Source organism: Callithrix jacchus, chromosome 1 (assembly GCF_049354715.1).
Source record: "Callithrix jacchus isolate 240 chromosome 1, calJac240_pri, whole genome shotgun sequence".
In the NCBI taxonomy this organism is placed as follows: Eukaryota; Metazoa; Chordata; class Mammalia; order Primates; family Cebidae; genus Callithrix; species Callithrix jacchus.
Window position 1 is genome coordinate 196,618,558 of NC_133502.1, and position 19,034 is coordinate 196,637,591.

At 44.1% G+C, this 19,034-nt stretch overlaps 1 protein-coding gene across 6 annotated transcripts in view; it reads left to right on the plus strand.

Moving 5' to 3' along the window:
* Positions 1–19,034, plus strand: part of MYO18B (myosin XVIIIB) — a 397,224-nt gene that overhangs the window by 170,446 nt on the left and 207,744 nt on the right. For all 6 annotated transcript variants that reach the window (XM_078336710.1, XM_054239730.2, XM_054239724.2 and 3 more), the window contains 5 exons: positions 833–956; positions 1,823–2,023; positions 7,355–7,465; positions 10,089–10,193; positions 17,811–17,963. In XM_078336710.1, the coding sequence (XP_078192836.1) occupies positions 833–956; positions 1,823–2,023; positions 7,355–7,465; positions 10,089–10,193; positions 17,811–17,963 (694 nt within the window). The remainder of the gene's footprint in view (positions 1–832; positions 957–1,822; positions 2,024–7,354; positions 7,466–10,088; positions 10,194–17,810; positions 17,964–19,034) is intronic.

Sequence of the window (19,034 nt, forward strand, 5' to 3'; positions counted from 1 at the left end):
CAAGGTCTTGCTCTGTCACTCAGGCTGGAGTGCAGTGGCACAATCATGGCTCACTGCAGCCTTGACCTCCTGGGCTCAAGCGATCCTCCATCAGCCTCTGGAGTACCCAGGATTACAAGTGCATGCCAATTTTGCCAAGTGCAGCTAATTAAAAAAAATTTAAATAGAGATTGGGTCTCACTTTGTTGACCAGGCTGGTCTTTAGCCCCTGGCCTCAGGTGATCAGTCCTCCTACCTTGGCCTCTCAAAGTGTTGAGATTAGAGGCAGGAGCCACCACGCCTGGCTGCCTTTTAAAATATATCCTTTATTCTATATCTGTATATAGTTTTTTCTATTTTTGTTTTTGTCCATGTATTTTATTATGTTTTGGGGTTAGGATTTAGATTAGCATTTTAGTAGGGAGCTATGGGGGCAGCAGAAGTCTCAGTCTAACGGTGGAAATTCAGGCAGAATGATTATGGTGAGGAAGAAATTTAGTATAACAAGTATCAAGTATTTTTGTGGCAACTTCATCTAAACCCTCAAAATTGCTCTGTGGTTTTTCAGATTCCCACCCTACGTCCACAGCCTTATGTAAAAGCATTGAAGAAAACTTCCAACTTTTCATTCTTTCACTCTCTCTTTCTTCCTTTTGCTCTCTTTCTCATGGTTCTTGGGAAACTAGCAGCCTCTCTGCAGCCCCTTTCTGCCTCTGCCTCCGTCACTCCCCTACCCCTTTCTCATGGTTCTTGGGAAACTAGCAGCCTCTCTGCAGCCCCTTTCTGCCTCTGCCTCCATCACTCCCCTACCCATCTGCCTACAGTACCCTGACACGTGTTGTGCTTTGGACAGGTTTGACCTGCAGCTGGCCCAGGCCCTAGGTGAGTCTGTGTTTGAAAAGGGTCTCCGCGAGAAAGTGACCCAGGAGAACACCAGTGTCCAGTGGGAGCTAGGCCAGCTGCAGCAGCAGTTGAAGGTAAGAAATTGGGGGGGGGCACAGAGCTATCTTGGCTCTTGGTGGCTGAATCTCAGGAAACTCCACCATGCACCTGCTGCAATGGTGACAGAGAAAAAGCTTCACAACAGTATCCTGGTCTGTCAAGCAGCTGGGTCCCAGTGTGTCTTAATAAAATAGCAAACAGTGACTGGCAAATTGATAATCAGACTTTGTTTGATCAAGCTTGATGTCTTGATCTTGCTCCAGTTACCTGCACAGGTTCCGAGGTGCTTACTTGGGAGGTGTGACAGGCTCAGCAGAGAATGAGTTAGCTATAACCTTGTCCAGGAGAGATGTCACTAAAATACAACACAGGTGCCTCATTCAGCTGCTCCTCATCCTTTTGTGGCTCCCTACTACTCCAAGGAGAACCTTGAAGCGCTTTAGCCTGGCATTCAGCTCCTTTACGATCTAGCCCAAAGTTATTTGATCCTGGAGTTGACTTTCTAACCTGGAAGAGTAATTTCTGAGCACTTTGCCTCCCTGCTCCAACATCTCAATCCCAGCCTCAGAAGGCACACAGGAAGCTTTAACTATGTGCCTCCACTTCCCTTACAAATGGGGTCAACCCTTCCTGTAGATGCTCTGAGATTCATCTCTAGGGACAATCTACTCCAATCCCACCTCCAACCCCCAACTCCATGCCTGTATGAGCCCTGCAGAGAGCAGCCCTTGCTGGTATCCCACAGGGGGGCGCTGTGAGGGGCCTTGCGGTCCAGGTGGAGAGGGCAGGCATTGGAAAGTGGAAAGCCCTACTCTAGCCCCAGCAGGTGTAGAGGTATTCCTCGGGGAGGAGGGAGGCATACTTCTGTGAGTCCCAGTCTCTGTCCTCTTTGTTTCTGTAGCAAAAGGAGCAGGAAACTTTGCAGCTGAAGCAGGAGGTGGAGATGCTACAGGACCATAAACGGGAGCTGCTGGGATCACCATCTCTGGGGGAAAATTGTGTTGCTGGCTTGAAGGAGAGACTCTGGAAGTTGGAATCCAGTGCCATTGAGCAGCAGAAAATCCAGAGCCAGCAGGAAAGCACCATAAAGCAGCTGGAGCAGGTAGGGAAGCCCTGTCCCAGGCAACACCCTGTCCCATGTCTCCAATGCAGAGTGGTGGTGTTATTAAAATACAGCATGGGTGCCTCACTTGGCTGCTCTTTATCCTTCAGTACTCCCTATTATCCCAGGGAACCTTTTTAAGCTCCTAAGTCTGACGTTCAGATCCTTTCTGAACCAGATCCCTCCTGCAAGGTTCAATGTCACCTCCTCAGGGAAGCCTGCCTTAATCACCTTGCAAATAGCTCCCGCTATGTTGCGCTCATTTTCCATCTCCTTAGCTGGGTTGCTTTCCTTTGTGGTACCTGCCATCATATTAGATAGTATTTTTTAGAAGTTTGCTTTATGCCTTTCTCTCTCATTAGGATATAAGCTGCATGGCATCGGATTGTTTCTGTTTCTTGCTTCTTAGTGCAATCTTAGAGCATAGAATGAGTCCAGGTAAATAGCGGATGCTCAGTAAATAGCTGTTGACCAGGTATCTAATCCACTGGGTACTGTCTGTATACTAAACTCAGCCCTAAGCTCTCCCCATGCATCTTTTCATGAATCTCCATGAGAACCTTATGTAGGGAGACCTTAGTATTATCCTCACTTTACAGATGTGGAAGTTGAGACTCAGAGACATGGAGACATTGGAACCTGTGGCATCTGACCCCACCCTGCCTTGATTGTCTACCATGTGCTAGGCATTGTGTGCAGCTTGGAGGCAGACTGAAGTGCTACTCTTTGGGAAAAATAAAATAACCAAGGGAATAAGACAAAGATACTGAATGCTCTTGGACCAATACCCTCTGCAAAGTATCAGATGAATATTTTATTTGTCTGCTTGCTTATTTATATGCGTATTTACCTCATTCTATAAATAATTTGAAGCAGCTTACAAGATATATGTATAATAGAATACAAAACGTATAAACAAAACAAACCAGAAAAGTACAAATTAAAATATACACAAAGGAGGTGAGTGGCGGCAGCAAATTAATATGCAGATGAAGCAAAACATATGGTCTTATGTACATAACAGTTTTAGCTCTAAAATTCCTGGTGGCCAGAGAGAAAAAGGAAATGTGACTTATGAGCTTCTTATGATCCCTGAGATTTTAAAAAAACATTCTAGGGGAAGTATGGCTTTTTCTGATGCTTGCCTCTAAACGAATTTCTCATGTGGGATTTTGTAAAAGGCACTTATTTTTAATTGTGTGTGTTTTCTTTAAATGCTGGGGCCATCCATATGCAGGAAAATCTGACCAGGTGGCACAAAATTTGTAAAGCAGATGAACTCTGAGCAGCTCTGTTGAACTGAAGAGGGGATGGGTGGGACAGGGGTTGTGGGAGCCAGGGATCAGCTCTTGCTTCTTGCTAACTGCTGCTCCATCAAAATGGAGCCTAGTGAGTATCAAGACATGAGTGGTGTATGTTGGGGAACAGGGTCCAAAAAGTCTTGGATGCTCATTAAAGAGCAATAAAGAAGACAAGTCCTCTACTTAGTCAGCCTGTATTTATTAAATACTTCCTCTGCATCATGCACTCTGTGGATGCTTTGGGTGCAATTTCAAATAAGACAGACACAGTCTGTGCCCTCCCAAAGTTTACAGTCATGCTTAGTGTTAGGGGAATGTTAAACTTGAAGATCCGGTCATGGAAGCGGGATTTGGGGGAGAGATGAGGGAAAACTTCCTGGAAGAAGTGACATTTACTGAAGTGGAAAGCAGGAGGATGATTCAGAGTTGGATGAATGAGAGAGTTCCAGGCAATGGGAACAGCCTGTGCAAAAGTCTGGAGACGGGATAGTCATGGGATATTCAAAGAGCTGTAATACGTGGTCTTTGAGACAGCTTGTTGCCTTTATGACCCTGTTTTCTCCAGACGTCGGTTTCCTCATCTGTACAATGAAATATGGAGCCTTATCCCTTCCTTAGCTTCCTGCCAACCACAGCTATGAATCAGTGAAGGTTTGTGAAGAAGGTGGAATATCTGTGTAGGTCTTTAAAGGGCATGGATGACGGTGCAGTGCCATATAGTCACCCACTATTCCTTGTGTTCCTTAAATGAGCAGGATCTTCACAGAGCCAAGAATAAAACAAGCCCTTTTGAAAACTGTGTTAACTCTTTGAGAGACCACTGGGGGACCACTTGGTGCTTGGAAGCAGAAATGTACCACCATGACCTCAGGGACCCAAAACTTAATTCCCATGCTCAGTTCACCCAGGAGGTGAGGCTGACTCAACACTTTTATCTGTCTTCAGCTTCACCCATAACCTCAAGCTGCATTGTGCCCTTGTAGACATCCAGTAGATATTTATTGATTATAAGGCAGCACTTTTTCCAGGGAATTTTATGTTAACTCATATAAGTTTGACATAAATGGTATTGCAGATGTCAAGAATGTCCAAGAGGCTAGAAAAAATGAAAAAGAAATATTATATTTACTTGCTCAGGCTCCTTGGTTTTGGATTATCTTCCCATAACCCCTGTCATTTTAAAGGGATAAAAGGCAAGAAGTTGACATTTAAAGTGAGCCTACTTTATGCCAGGAACTGTAACAGGGCCTTTGATGTACCACTTTCCATTTTGCTCCTCACCGTGGCATAGCAAGGAATATTATCGACATTTTAAAAGACCCAGATTGTTTTTTTCGAACTTAATTTCCATGTTGGGGACAGCACTTGTGAAGTTCAAGAAGCTTGGTGAGACCATGCGTGGTGGCTCATGCCTGTAGTCCCAACACTTTGGGAGGCTGAGGCAGGTGGATCAGAAGGTCAGGACCATCCTGGTCAACATGGTGACACCCCATCTCTACTAAACAAACGAACAAACAAACAAACGAAAAACAACCAGCTGGGCGTGGTGGCACATGCCTGTAGTCCCAGTTACTCAGGAGGCTGATGCAGGAGAATCACTTGAATCTGGGAAGCAGAGGTTGCAGTGAGCCGAGATCATGCCAGTGCACTCCAGCCTGATGACTCTGTCAAAAAACAAACAAAACAAAACAAAAACAAAAACAAAAAACCCAAAGGCTTGGTGAGAGCTGCTATAGAGTAAACGATCAGAAAGTTACCATTTCTAAAATGTAACCCATTGCATTAGTCTGTTTTCACACTGCTGTTAAGAACTCCCTGAGACTGGGTAATTTAGGAAAAAAGGAGGTTTAATTGACTTACAGTTCTGCATGGCTGGGGAGGCCTCAGGAAACTTAGCAATCATGGTGGAAGGGGAAGCTGGCAAGTCTTACATGGCTGCAGGCTAGAGAGAGCATGTGAAGCAGGAGCTGTCAAACACTTAAAAAACCATCAGATCTTGTGAGAACTCATTCACTATCATGAGAACAGTACAGGGGAAACCATACCCACCCCCCCACCCCCCCACACACACCCCGCACCGGTTCAGTCACCTCCTATCAGGTCCTTCCCTTGACATGCAGGGATTATGGGAATTACAATTCAAAATGAGATGTAGGTGGGGACAGAGAGCCAAACCACATCACCCACCTACACTATTGAGTTCCAAATGCTTTTACATGGGCCAGTAGCTTTAAAGAGTGTAGATAGATAAATGAAAGCTTCAGAGCGTAGATTCTTGGACCCTGTACCCAGCAGTTCTAGGGTGAAGCCCTGCAGTTCGAATGCTTTAAAAATGCATTTGTCATTCTAATGTGCCACAAAACTTGGGAAGCCAGGGCTTGGGCCAGTCTGTCAGTTACGCAGATCAGGAAAATGAAGTCTTGAACTCGAGCTAGATCTCATGACTTTTTTGCTCTAGGACCTTTCATATGACTTCACACAGTGTTATGCACAGCTCTGTGCCTGTTGCTTGTGTTTTGGAGGTTCTTGTCTAAAAGACCCAGCTCATTCATGGGATCACAGCTCTTTTTTTTATTTTTATTTTTTTATTTTAAAACTTCTTTAATAATCTCTTCCTCAACATATGTCTGTATTGTCTTTGAGCCAAATATTTCTTCTAAGTAGCTATGTACTTTATACAATAAGGAATATCTTGGTGGTTTTATCCAATTATTCACAAAACCACATTATTTTTCTGATTTGACTATCCAAATCATCAGTAAAAATTAAGAGTTTTTTAATTGTGTTTTAGGTTTTGGGGTACATGTGAAGAACATGCAAGATAGTTGCATAGGTACACATGTGGCAGTGTGATTTGCTACCTTCCTCCCCTTCACCTATATCTGGCATTTCTCCCCATGCTATCTCTCCCCAACTCCCCACCCCCCGCTGTCCCTCCTCTATTCCCCGCAACAGACCCCAGTGTGTAGTGCTCCCCTCCCTGTGTCCATGTGTTCTCATTGTTCAACACCCACCTATGAGTTAGAACATGCAATATTTCATTTTCTGTTCTTGTGTCAGTTTGCTGAGAATGATGCTCTCCAGGTTCACCCATGTCTCTACAAAGGACACTCATTGTTTTTGATGGCTGCATAATATTCCATGGTGTATATGTGCCACATTTTAGTCTATCATCAATGGGCATTTGGGCTGGTTCCAGGTCTTTGCTATTGTAAACAGTGCTGCAGTGAACATTCGTGTGCATGTGTCCTTATAGTAGAATGATTTATAATCCTTTGAATATATACCCAGTAATGGGATTGCTGGGTCAAATGGAATTTCTATTTCTAAGGCCTTGAGGAATCACCACACTGTCTTCTACAATGGTTGAACTAATTTACACTCCCACCAGCAGTGTAAAAGGGGATCACAGCTCTTAATTATGTCAGATTCCCTGGGAGGGAGGGGATAGTCTTTTCTGTTTTTGAAATAATGGGGAAAGAGAAAGTAATATTTATGTATCAGGTACTGTGCTAGGTGCTTTATATGATCTCATTTAATTCTCATAGTAGAATGCTACATTCTAAGATGGTTGTTTTCTGCAGAGAAAGGGGACTGACCCAGAGGTTGAGTGAAATGTCTAAGAACGTTTTGGGCAAGTCGTTTTCTTTTTCAGGCTTTCATGTCTTCATAAACGTTTGTCCTACCATTTATCTACCCATCCACCCACCCAGAACGCTGATGCCTGCTCCAGGAAGGAGAAATGTGTTTCATCTTAAGTGTGTTGAGAAGGATTCTGAGGCTGTGTCTGAACTCAATGGGAGAGTGTGATTAATGAGTGATGTCTGTTACAAGCACAAGAATGGGTAGAGGCAATATTTAATCTATTCCCCCCTCCATTTATGATCTTCCAGGATGCCTAGGGAAATAACCTGACTCTCATTTATACATTCCACAAATGAAAAATGCAATTGCAATGCCAAGGATGACATGGAGGGCTTGGAGGGTTAGAATGGGCTCTCCTCACGTGCTGTCCTTGCCATCCCCCCAGCTCCGCCAGCGGTTTGAGCTGGAGATTGAGCGGATGAAGCAGATGCACCAGAAGGACCGTGAGGACCAGGAGGAGGAACTGGAGGATGTCCGTCAGTCCTGCCAGAAGCGGGTATGTGAGCAATGAACATAGCTATGCCCTTGGGTCCTGGCAGGTCTGGTATGGATGCTGTCTTCCATAGAGTGAGGAGAAGGGCAGGGTCTGGGATCTGGGGACAAGGTCTCTGCAACCACCTGACACCTTAGCTTTGAGGTGCCTTCAAGGGTGTAGGAACGGAAGTGCCCATCTTAAATATGATCTTGGAACTTCCAGAAGCTTCTGGAAGCTCCAGCATAATGGCTCAGAGATTTCTTTTTTTTTTTGAGACGGAGTGTTGCTCTATCACCTAGAGCTGGAGTGCAGTGGCACAATCTCTGTTCACTGCAACCTCCGCTTCCCCGGGCTCAAGCAAGGCTCCTGTCTTAGCCTCCTGAGTAGCTGGGACCGCAGGTGCCTGCCACCATGCCCAGCTAATTTTTGTATTTTTAGTAGAGATGGAGGGAGTTTCACCATGTTGGCCAGGCTGGTCTCAAACTCCTGACCTCAGGTTATCTGCCTGCCTCTGCCCCCCGAGTACTGGGATTACAGGTGTGAGCCATTGTGCCCGGCTGAGATAAACATTGTTAGAGACGTACTGATGGATGTGAATGTAGGATCTTCAGAGTAGAATTGCTGGAAAGCTTCAGGTTAAACCTTGTTGAACAAGTTCTCACATGTCCTCTATAATGACCTTCCCTCCCTTCTCATCCCCTGAATCATACCTGTGTACAGAATGTACTCATCTTTGCCTTGCTTGGTATGTAGTTTTTATTATTTTGTATATTTTTCAAGATGAGTTTAGCTTTTCCAGTCTTTATTCTAGAAACAGATATAAAGAGTGCCTTGTATTTCTCTCAGTCCTAAAAGAAATGTTTGAAACGAGCTTGCTTTCTATAGAAGTGACCATCAATCTGTACTTTTTTTCCCCCTCCGTGAGTTAGGAGATGGAAGCTCCCTGTTCTTGCCCATGTTTCTTCAGGTGAAGGTCGCACACACTTCTGGTTTATTCTAAGAATGTCTCAAAGTATGGTGTGTGCCCTGAGCCAGGCCTCCAATGAGTTGGAGATGTGACCTAGACTCTCCTGAGGCTTTTCTCTGACAGTGAAGTCAGTGAAGTCAGAGAAAGGTGTTTTTCTCCTCATGACAAACACTGATATTGACTTCTCATTCTGGTGACTGCTCTGTGCAGTCTTTCTCTCATGTTGGCAGGAAATCAATAGTTAGTGACCTGGGTGGGAACGCTGGGGCCATCTGGGGTGGCAGAAAGAGCTGGGGTCAGGAGACAGAACACTAACTCCTCTAAACAGCAACTAATTTCAGAGTATGCACTTCGGATCCTCCCTGGGACTTAGTTTGCCCACCAGTGAAATAGGATCTCTGATGGCATGAGGTGGAAATGGAGGATGGAGGGGATGAGTATATTAGAGAGGCTGGTAGGAGGTGGTCTGCAAAGCACAGCCAGAGAGGGATGTTTGCTCTAGGGAGAAATGCCTGTGTTTGCTGGGTAATTGCTGAGATATCAGAGCCAGTTGCAAGTTAAACGAGTTGCTCAGAGTCAGATGTCTTAGTTCAGGCTGCTGTAGCAGAATGCCATTGTGTATGTGGCTTAAATGGCAAACATTTATTTATCACGGTTCTGGAGGCTGGGATGTCTGAGATCAAGGTGCTGGCAGATTCAGTGTTTGGTGAGGGCTCTCTTCCTGTCTTGCAGACCACCACCTCCTATTTGTACACTCACATGGCAGAGAAAGAGAGAGAAGAAGACAGATCTGTGGTGTCTCTTCTTATGAAGGCGCTCATCCCACCATGAAAGCTGCACCTTCATGGCCTCATCTAAACATAATCACCTCCCTCAGGCCCCACCTCCAGATACCATGGCATTGAGGGTTAGGGCTTCACAATATGAATTCTGGAGGGACACATATAGTTCATAACACCAAATAATCTGAAATGCAACTTTTTTTTACTGCATCATGGTGTATTTAATAAAGGAGGGGGATGCATCTTGATATGTTGGTTATAATATTGTGAAGAGCCTTCAAAAATCAGAGTGTGCCAGGCGTGGTCCCAGCACTTTGGGAGGCCGAGAGGGGCAGATCATGAGCTCAGGAGTTCAAGAGCAGACTGGCCAACATAGTAAAATCCCGTCTCTACTAAAAATACAAAAAATTAGCCAGATCAGGGGTCAGGCACCTGTAATCCCAGTTACTCCAGAGGCTGAGGCAGGAGAATCACTTGAACTTGGGAGTTGGAGGTTTTAGTGAGCTGAGATTGCACCATTGCACTCCAGCCCAGGTGATAGTGTGAAACTCTTTCTTAAAAAAAAAAAAAAAGAACACACAGAGTTCAAAGACTTGCAAATATTCAAGCAGTGGCCAAGGCTACAGAAAGGACACCTCTATTCTATTGGGGAGCTGGGGGGGCGGTTACATAGTCAGTGGTGTGGGGTTTCGCATCATTGATCAGCCCTCCCTACTGTTGCCCAGCTCCCAAGCTTTGAGGCTCTCAGGTTCTCCCACAGAGGCACCACCTCCCAATCACTAGGGCAGCCTCATGCAACAAAGCCACAAGCTTCACATCCCTCTTCCTCCTGAGGGTTCTTGCCTTGGGGGATTTGTCCAGATGGATGTCATTTACCCTGTGTATGCATCCACAGCTCCGTCAGCTAGAAATGCAGCTGGAGCAAGAATATGAAGAGAAGCAGATGGTTCTCCATGAGAAGCAAGATTTGGAAGGCTTGATTGGAACCCTCTGTGACCAGGTAAGCAAGAAACCAACAGCAGACATTCAGAGGGACATGCTCCCTGTCTCAGGGACCTACTCGAGAAATGGACTGGTGGGAAAATAGCTTGAGGTATACCCTCTCCTCCATCAGCTCTGTTCCCACCATATTTACCAGCTCTTCACAGGAGAGCATCAGGTGCCTGCAAACAGCAGGGTTTTGTAAGAACCCATGGAGAATAAACAGAGTGGACCCAGCCAGCAGCTATGGATGAGGTTGTCTTTGCCTTCAGCAGCTGTTGAGGGTCAGAGTGTAGACAGTTCTTCCTCTAGGGGGATGTATGTGAATGGCCACTACATTCATGACTACCCTTCTGAGAACATGACTTTTGCTAGAAGCTGTCAGCCTTGGAGTTGGGTAAATGTAGCTTTAAGCCCCAGAGGGCCCACTTCTGTCTACATGGCTTTTAGTGAGCTAGTTAACCGCTCTGAGCTTCTGATTGGAGCCTTATGGCATGTGGCTATCGCTGTACACTGGGGTTCTCAAGTGCCCGTCAGTGTGCACCTGGGTCCTCACACCGCTATGAACATTTGGAGCTGGATCATTCCTTATGGTAGAGGGCTGTCCTGTGCATTGTGGGGTACCACACAGCATCCATGACCTCTCCCCACTGCATCCCAGTAGCACACACCTCAGTTGTGACGGCCAGAAATGGCTACAGACATTGTCCAGTATCCTTTGGGAAAAAAAAATCAACCTCCTTCACTACTGAGAACTGTTGCTGTACAAATGTAGCCAGCAGAGCTCAGAGCCAGCTTCTGATTTCAGAGTTGCAAGGAATGGATCTTGCATCTTCCAGATATTCTAATCCCTTCCTGTGTGGCTTCTACATGAAATCTCAACACTGGAGAGAAATGCCTATGGCTTCTATGATTTCTTTTAAAGTATCAAAGGAGTGTATTTTCATGTGTTTGCTTAATGTGGGCCTGACGTCTATTAATCAGTAATGGTCTTGCTATCAATATCCTTCCCCAAATTCATTAACTTTATTCACAAAATGATGTGGGTCCACTTCAGGTGATCCCCTTGGGCAGCCATGCCTTGAACAAAATAGGTGCTTATTATGTATTTTAAAACAAATTGATTGAATGAGTGAATTCCACAGCAGGGACACCACAGCAGCAAGATAAGAGTTGGAAGCTGAGGGAATCAATATAATCTTCCTTTTTCTCTGGGTTTTCTAATTTTCCAGCCGAGCAATTGGCACCATTGAATTCAGAACATGGAGGTGGCTTTCCTTCAGCATCAGTGCAAGACAGCACAGCCCAGTACCAGATTCTAGAATGATAGTGGGGAATCACTGGGAGAAGATTGCTTTCTATTCAGCACAATTTGAGAAAACAGAATAGATAATCTATTAAGGAAGGTTTTTATGCATATTAGAAAAATAAATTTTACATGTAGAGAGAATATAAGTTGAGATGAATAAAAAGCCAGCTTTTGTGTTAGTCATCGAGCTGGAGCCTTTTAATAAATTAGTACATTTGATGATTTTAAGTGTTTTTGTTATGACGTTTGCCAAACCCATGGAAAAGCAGAACAAATAATATAATTGGCATTTTATACACCCAGCACTCAGGGTTCACAGAAATTAACATTTTGCCGTTTCTTATTCAGATGTTTTTAAGGAAACAAAACATTTAAAAAGTGGTTGGTGGCCTCTTTATGTCCCTTCTTAATCTCACTCCTGGCTCTGCTTTCCTCTTTCTTTCCTCCCTCCCCAGATGAAACCATCACCTGGGGGTTGAAGCATATAATTCCCCTGAATGTATGTTTCAGCTTTAGCCATATACAGCATGTATGATTCTGCATTTTGCTTTCTCCCTTCTATATTACGTTTTTGAGATTAGTCCATAATGGCACATGCAGTTCTAATTAATTGATTTAACTGCTAAGCAGTATTCATTTTTAAAACTCACATTCCTCTATCGATGGGTAGTTAGTTACTTCCACCCTAAAACCCAAAACTGCAATGCGTAGTCTCCTATCTGTCTCACTGTGCACACGGGCAAGACTCTCTCCAGGGTATGTAGCTAGAAGAGGAATTGCTGGCTCCTGGGAATGTACGATTTGGGAATTATTAAATATCACTCAGATTGTTCCCCAAAGTGATGGCAGCAGTTTCTACTGTCACCAGCCGTGTCCGAGATTTTACTTCTTCACGTCCCCACCAACATGGGGCACTGTCGGACATTTTTAAACATTTTTTCCAGACATCGGGTGCTAAATGGTACAGTGTGGCCATCATTACTAGGGATGCTGTACATTTTTCACGTGTCAATTGTGGCTTTTTCTTATGTGAATTGCCTGTTCATAGAATTTTGTCTCCTTTTTCTCTATTGTTTGTTCGTGATCTTTATACAAGATGCGAATCCATTTTCAGTTATGTAGTTTTGCAAATATCTCCTACACTATGGATAATCATTTCACTCTATTATATCCTTAGCTTAATAAAAGTGTTTTTAATATAGCCATGTTAATCAAGCATGTTTTATGGTTTGTGCTTTTGTATTTTAAAATACTGTTCTTGTGAACTGAGTTCACAACAATGTCATCGTGTGTCTTAAAAGTTCTGAAGTATTGCTTTTGACATTTCAGGTCTTCAATCCATCGAGACTTTGTTGTGGTTCATAGTGCGAGGTCAGAATCGGTCTTCCTCAATATGGATGAACTTTGTTTCCTTTCATACATTTTTTTCTACAGTTACCATGTATGCCTGGGTGTGTTTATGCACTCCTCAGTGTGGCTCTTTGGGTTTTTTGTCTCTCTCCCCACCATATGGTCTTCAAGGCTGGGTTCTGATAACTTGTAGGACAGCTTACCTTGCCTGTCTTTAAAATTGCCTGTTTTCTTGACCCTTTAATCTTCTTATTTAGATTCTATTGCAAAACCTGATGTAATTTTCATTGGAAATGCATTGATTTACAAGTTAGTTGGGAACAATGGACTTTTTTTTATATTAAATGATTATATTATTGCATAAGTTCTCTCCATTTATGTGTGGCTTTCTTTTTTTTTTCTTTTTATTTTTTGAGATGGAGTTTCACTCTTGTTACCCAGGCTGGAGTGCAATGGCACGATCTCGGCTCACCGCAATCTCTTCCTCCTGGGTTCAAGCAATTCTCCTGCCTCAGCCTCCTGAGTAGCTGGGACTACAGGCGTGTGCCACCATGCCCAGCTACTTTTTGTATTTTTAGTGGAGACGGGGTTTCACCATGATGACCAGGATGGTCTCGATCTCTTGACCTCGTGATCCACCCGCCTCGACCTCCCAAAGTGCTGGGATTATAGGCGTGAGCCACCATGCCCGGCTGTGTCTTTCAATAATATTTTATTTTTATCTATACAGGTCTTGAACTTCTTAAAATTTATTTTCAGGAAATAATTTCTATGGCTATTATGAATAGAACATTTTTCTGTATTCTATCTATATTTCAACTAATTATTTTTGGCATATGGGAACGCCATCGATTATCAAGCATTGATCTTGTATTTAGCAAACTTCCTGAACACTTATTATCTTTCATCCTTCATCTGTAGACTTTCTTGGATTTTCTGCCTTGAAAATCTTATCATTTGAAACTAAGAATAGTTTTGACTCTTGACCATGAATTGGGGCAACAAAGATCTCAACAAATTCAAAGAAAAAAGGTTATACTTTCTACTTCTTGTTTTTTTCCTTATCATATTTCATTAGCTTGTTATAATGATGGATATATTTGAAACCATTTTGTATTAACTTACTTTGTGTTGTGTTAGTTTTTGTTCCTTTGCATTGCTCTCCCTCTATCGCTTTCCTACTTTTGGATAGACTGACACTTTCTGTGTCCCCTTTTGAACTATTGGTTCAGAAGCTACAAACTATTTCTGTTCTCTCGGTGGTTACTCAGAAATTTTAAGATATATCCTTAACCATAATTTTTACTGACATTAATTTTCACAGTAATGTGGATAGATATTATTTCCTTTATATAAATGAAAGAAGCGAGGCTTGGAAAAGTAGAGCAACTTGCCCGGGATTGCGTAGCAAGTTCGTACCCCAGGTGCATTTTAAATGAGGTCTACGTATTTGAATGTCATTTTAAAAACCTATCGTGATTTTGCTGAAAAGTGATAAGGTTCGCTTAGCTAGAACCATATTTTTGTGGATTGTCCTTTTTTCATAAGTGTTCTCAAGCAGACCAGTTCTGCCATTAATTTGTGAAACCCTCAACAACACACATTCTCTCTCCAAGCCTCCATTTCCCCATCTTTAAAGTGGTTTGATTATCCCTAGCAGCACTCCTAGATCATATTTTAACAGTTCTTGGAAATTCCTTTGATAATGGACATTTAACAACCTCCCAAATAATTTGCCTTTCTGATAAATGGTGAACCAACTAAAGTTGGAATATAGTTTCTCACAACAACTCTAAACATCGTTTAGATTTATTAGTTAAGTATTCACCATCTTATCAAAGTTAGAATCTTTGTGCTACAAAATGGAAACTCACCGAACGACATTTATTTCCCATTAACCAAATGAGTGGTATTTTTTGCCCTCCTTGCTTGTAGCAATTTATTATAAATGGGAGGATGACTGGTCTGAGAGTTTCTTAAGGATTTTGTTTGCAGTGCTCCCTCTGGAAAGGAGTTAGTGCCAGCATTTTCAGGGGCTTTCAGGCAGTGAAGGTCGCACAATCTGAGCCGTCTCTACTGCATGGTCAGTGTCAACATCAGGGAATGCCCCTGATGCTAACTCGCCCCACAGAAAAATTAAAGGCACTTTAGGATATATGCAAAACAAAAACAGACACAAATATAAGAAATGTGTACGCCGGGCATGGTGGCTTACACCTGTAATCCCAGTACTTTGGCAGGCCGAGGCGGGTGGATCACAAGGTCAGGAGTTTGAGACCAGCCTGGCCAAGATGGTGAAACCCTGTCTCTACTAAAAATACAAAAATTAGCCAGGCATGGTGGTGGGCGCCTGTCCTCCCAGCTACTCAGGAGTTTGAGGCAGGAAAAACGCTTGAACCTGGCTGGTGGAAGTTGCAGTGAGCCAAGATTGTGCACTGCACTCTAGCCTGGGCGACAGAGCAAGACTCTGTCAGATGAAAGAAAAAGAAAGAACGAAAGAAAGAGAGAGAGAAAGAAAGAAAGAAATGTGCAAAGCCCACTGCCTAAGTGTAGTCATGATAAGAATCTGGGTTCTAGAGTAAGTAAATCTGAGCTCAGGGAGCAGCTCCACTAGGCACCGTGGTGCAATGGTTAGAGACTTACATCCTAATGCTGAGCTGCCTGGATTCAGATCTCTGCACAGCCACTTTGTAGCAGTATGACGCTGTTGTTCCTCCATTTCCCTGTGACAGTACACACGGAAGAGCCCTGGGTAACCTCTTTCATTTTGTAACCTGCCCCCACTCCAGGGTTTTATACCCTCATGGCAACCGCCGAGAAGTGCACAGCCCAGATTGTTTCTCACCTCTCTGCCTTTGCTCATGAAGCACCTTCTACCTAAAATGCCCTTCTTCCACCTCCCCTAGCTAGGAGTAGCTACCTCCTACTTCCCAATTTCATCCCAACCTGAGCTGGATACTGCTCCTCTGTGCCCCCATAATATATTTATTTCAGAATTAAAAACTGAAGCACACCTATCTAATGGTATATTTTACAAAAATTACCACTTTGCAGCCAGAAAAGCTGGATTCATGTTCCAACTCTGTCACTTACTAGCTGTGTGATCTCAGGAAAATTACTTCATCTTTGCAAACTTCAGTTTCATTATCTGTAAAATGGGAATCATAATACTATATACCTCATTGATTCAGCATGATGACTAAGTGTATTACTAGCTATCAAGTGTTTAGAATAGTATATGACTCTTAGAAAATGTCTATAAATGTAAGCTATTACTGCATTTATAAAGGCAATAATAATAAGGTCTATTTTAAGGGGATTGTCACAGGAGTTAAATGTAGTAACATGTGACAAAGAGCCTGGCACGATGCCTGGCCCTCAACTCAGTTCAGCAGGTGAGATTGTGTGTGTGTGTGTGTGTGTTTATAATAGAACAGCATTTTAAACTTAACAATACATTTCAGAAATGAAGGCTATATTCTAAGAACCAACTCGTTTTTCAAAGAATTCAAAACCAGCAGTGGATAAATAGAAATACAAAAACTAGAGGAACACATTCTAGGTCACCAGACAATACTCATAATCCTTTATATTTGCAAAGCACTCAGCAGCGTACAAAGTGCTTTGGAATCCATTATCACATCTGATCCTTGCCTTATCTCAACATGGAGGACAGGGTTTTTTTTTTTTAAAACCTCTCTTTTCATGGATAAGAAAACTCAGTTTCAAAGATGTGGTGTGACTCAGCCACTGTTCCATCATCAGCAAATGGTGAGCCAGAGTTTAAAGCCTAGATTTTCTCATTCTCAAACCCATGTGTTTTTCTAGAACATTCCAGAACTTTCTGAGCATCCCAGGAAATAGCATTTGATGTGGAGACACAGATTTCCAGGTGTGTGAAAACCAAATCCCAGTGTTGAGGCACCTGCACCCTGTTTTCTTTAAAGCTCCCCAGCTGATGAACAGGCCCATGTTGTATCCTGTGGTCTCCTGAAGAGTCCAAGAAAGGAGTCATTAGTTTCTTTCGGGGATGTTAACAAGTTGTCTTTTAAGTCAGTGCTGTTTCCAGAGAGGTCACCAGCTGTTGGAATTTCAGGTAGGGCCCTGGTGTAATTCTTCTGCTTTGGCTCAGCTGTACTTTTTGGCCACCAAAAGCTGTCAAGGAGTCTAAGGTCACACTCCTATTGTTCAGTCCAGGAAGTGTCTTCTTTTATCAAGGGACTCCCTTGACAACTGCCCCTGCAAATTCAACGTTCTGGAGGAAGGAATGTGCTCACCTCTGGGTAAGCTTCTTCTGCAGAAAATGATCTCATTTGCCCGTTCTTAAACTGGCAAACAGGATCAAAGAACAGAAACGATGACTTAGATGGTCCAAAGGGGCACGTCTACGGTTTACCAAGGTGTAACACACATGCAGAGAACTCCGTATCCCACGTGTACAGCTCAATGAATTTTCATAAACTCACAAACAATGCCGGATCAATAACATTAATCACTCCCTAGAAGTCTATAGGTCTATAGGCTCTGTCCAGTCATTGCCCACCCTGGGCTCTCCCAACTTCTATCAGCAGATCCTGGCCAGCAGCAGAGGGATTCACCTGGCACACAAGGCTCTTACAAGATGAGGTAGGGTCATACTGATGACTTTCATGCAAAAGATGGGATGACAGTGTGGCTTTGGCTCCATACAGGTTGTGACAGTGTTAAAGACAGCAAGTCATATTTCCTGTACATTTATTCTGTGTCAAGCATTATGTTAGGCATGTATTTAATTTTCACAGAAGCCCAGCGTGGGTTGTGCCAGTCCCATTTCTCAGTTGAGGAGACTGAGGCTCAGGGAGGAGAATGGTCTCATCCAAGGTCACACAGTGTGACTGGTAAGAGGCAGGATTTGAACCAGGGAGGCTGGTTCTGGAAAACTTAGACCCTGGTCACTGCTTCGCCACCTAAGCTCATGGGTCTTCCTCTGGCTTTCAGATTGGCCATCGGGACTTTGACGTGGAGAAGCGACTTCGGAGAGACCTCAAGAGGACACATGCACTGTTGTCAGACGTGCAGCTCCTTCTGGGCACCATGGAGGATGGCAAGACGTCAGTCAGCAAGGAGGAGCTGGAGAAAGTGCACAGCCAGGTGGGTGTCTCGAGAATCAGGCTGGGGAGGATGCAACGACCTGGAGAGAATGGCTCCCCCTTCCAGGTACGAACGGAGCTATGGTGCCAACCTCCGACTTTCACAGACCTGCAGGGAGGTGGGGAACATTTCGGGACTGCAGAGATCACATCGAGTGTAGGTGAGGAGGAGGGGTCTAAGAAGGAATCCTGTTCCCTTCTTCAGAGATGAGGCAGAATTCGTCTGTCTGGAGGGCTTGGGCAGATCAGCACTGGCCAGAATGGCTGAGTGCAGTGTGTCTGATGTGTGTATGTGTGTGTGTGTGTGTGTGTGTGTGTGTGGTGACCGCCAAGACTAGGTGTGAGCCAAATAGCAATAGTGTCATTAGTGCCAGTCATGCAAAACCCATGCTTAACAACAGCAGCAGTTACACAAACTTTGGCAGTTTGACTATTAGTATGCTAATGATATTGATCAAGACATGATGTTGACCACTGGCTGCTACCAGCTGGAGCCCTCACTAGGTCCTGGGTCCTCTGCATCTCTGTACATGGTGCTGCAGGGTGTTCTCAGGAGAGTTGAGTGAGGTGAGGATCATCAACTTCATTTCACAAGTGGAGGTGGTCGGGTGGCAGAGAGGCGAGATGACCCACCCAGTGCCAAACAGCTTGAAAGCTGCAGAACCAGGATTTGAACCCAGGTCTTCAGGCTCTACGATCCCTACGTGCCTCAAAGGAGGATGGGAGGAGTGGCAGGTCTGAGGGTGGTAGAGAGGTGAGGCCAGAGCAGAGCAGCACCTCAGGAGGTGTGATGAGAGTGTGGGCTATTCCAGCGGCAGCCAGTGTGGCCCAGGGCAGCCAGTGTTGAGAAATGTGAATGGATCCCACAGGGTGGTGCAAGCCTTGGGGAGAGAAGTCCCAAAGCTGAATGATGTAGCAGGGACTCAGGATTTTCTCCCAGTCCCCATGGGGAGCTGAAGACACCTGGGAAGGCTCAGAGTGCTGCTGGGAGTGTTGTGCCCATGCAATTGATGTTACTTCCCCTGGATAAGTCATTCTTGCTGAGCCCAGATGCCTTCATCACCATCTCCCT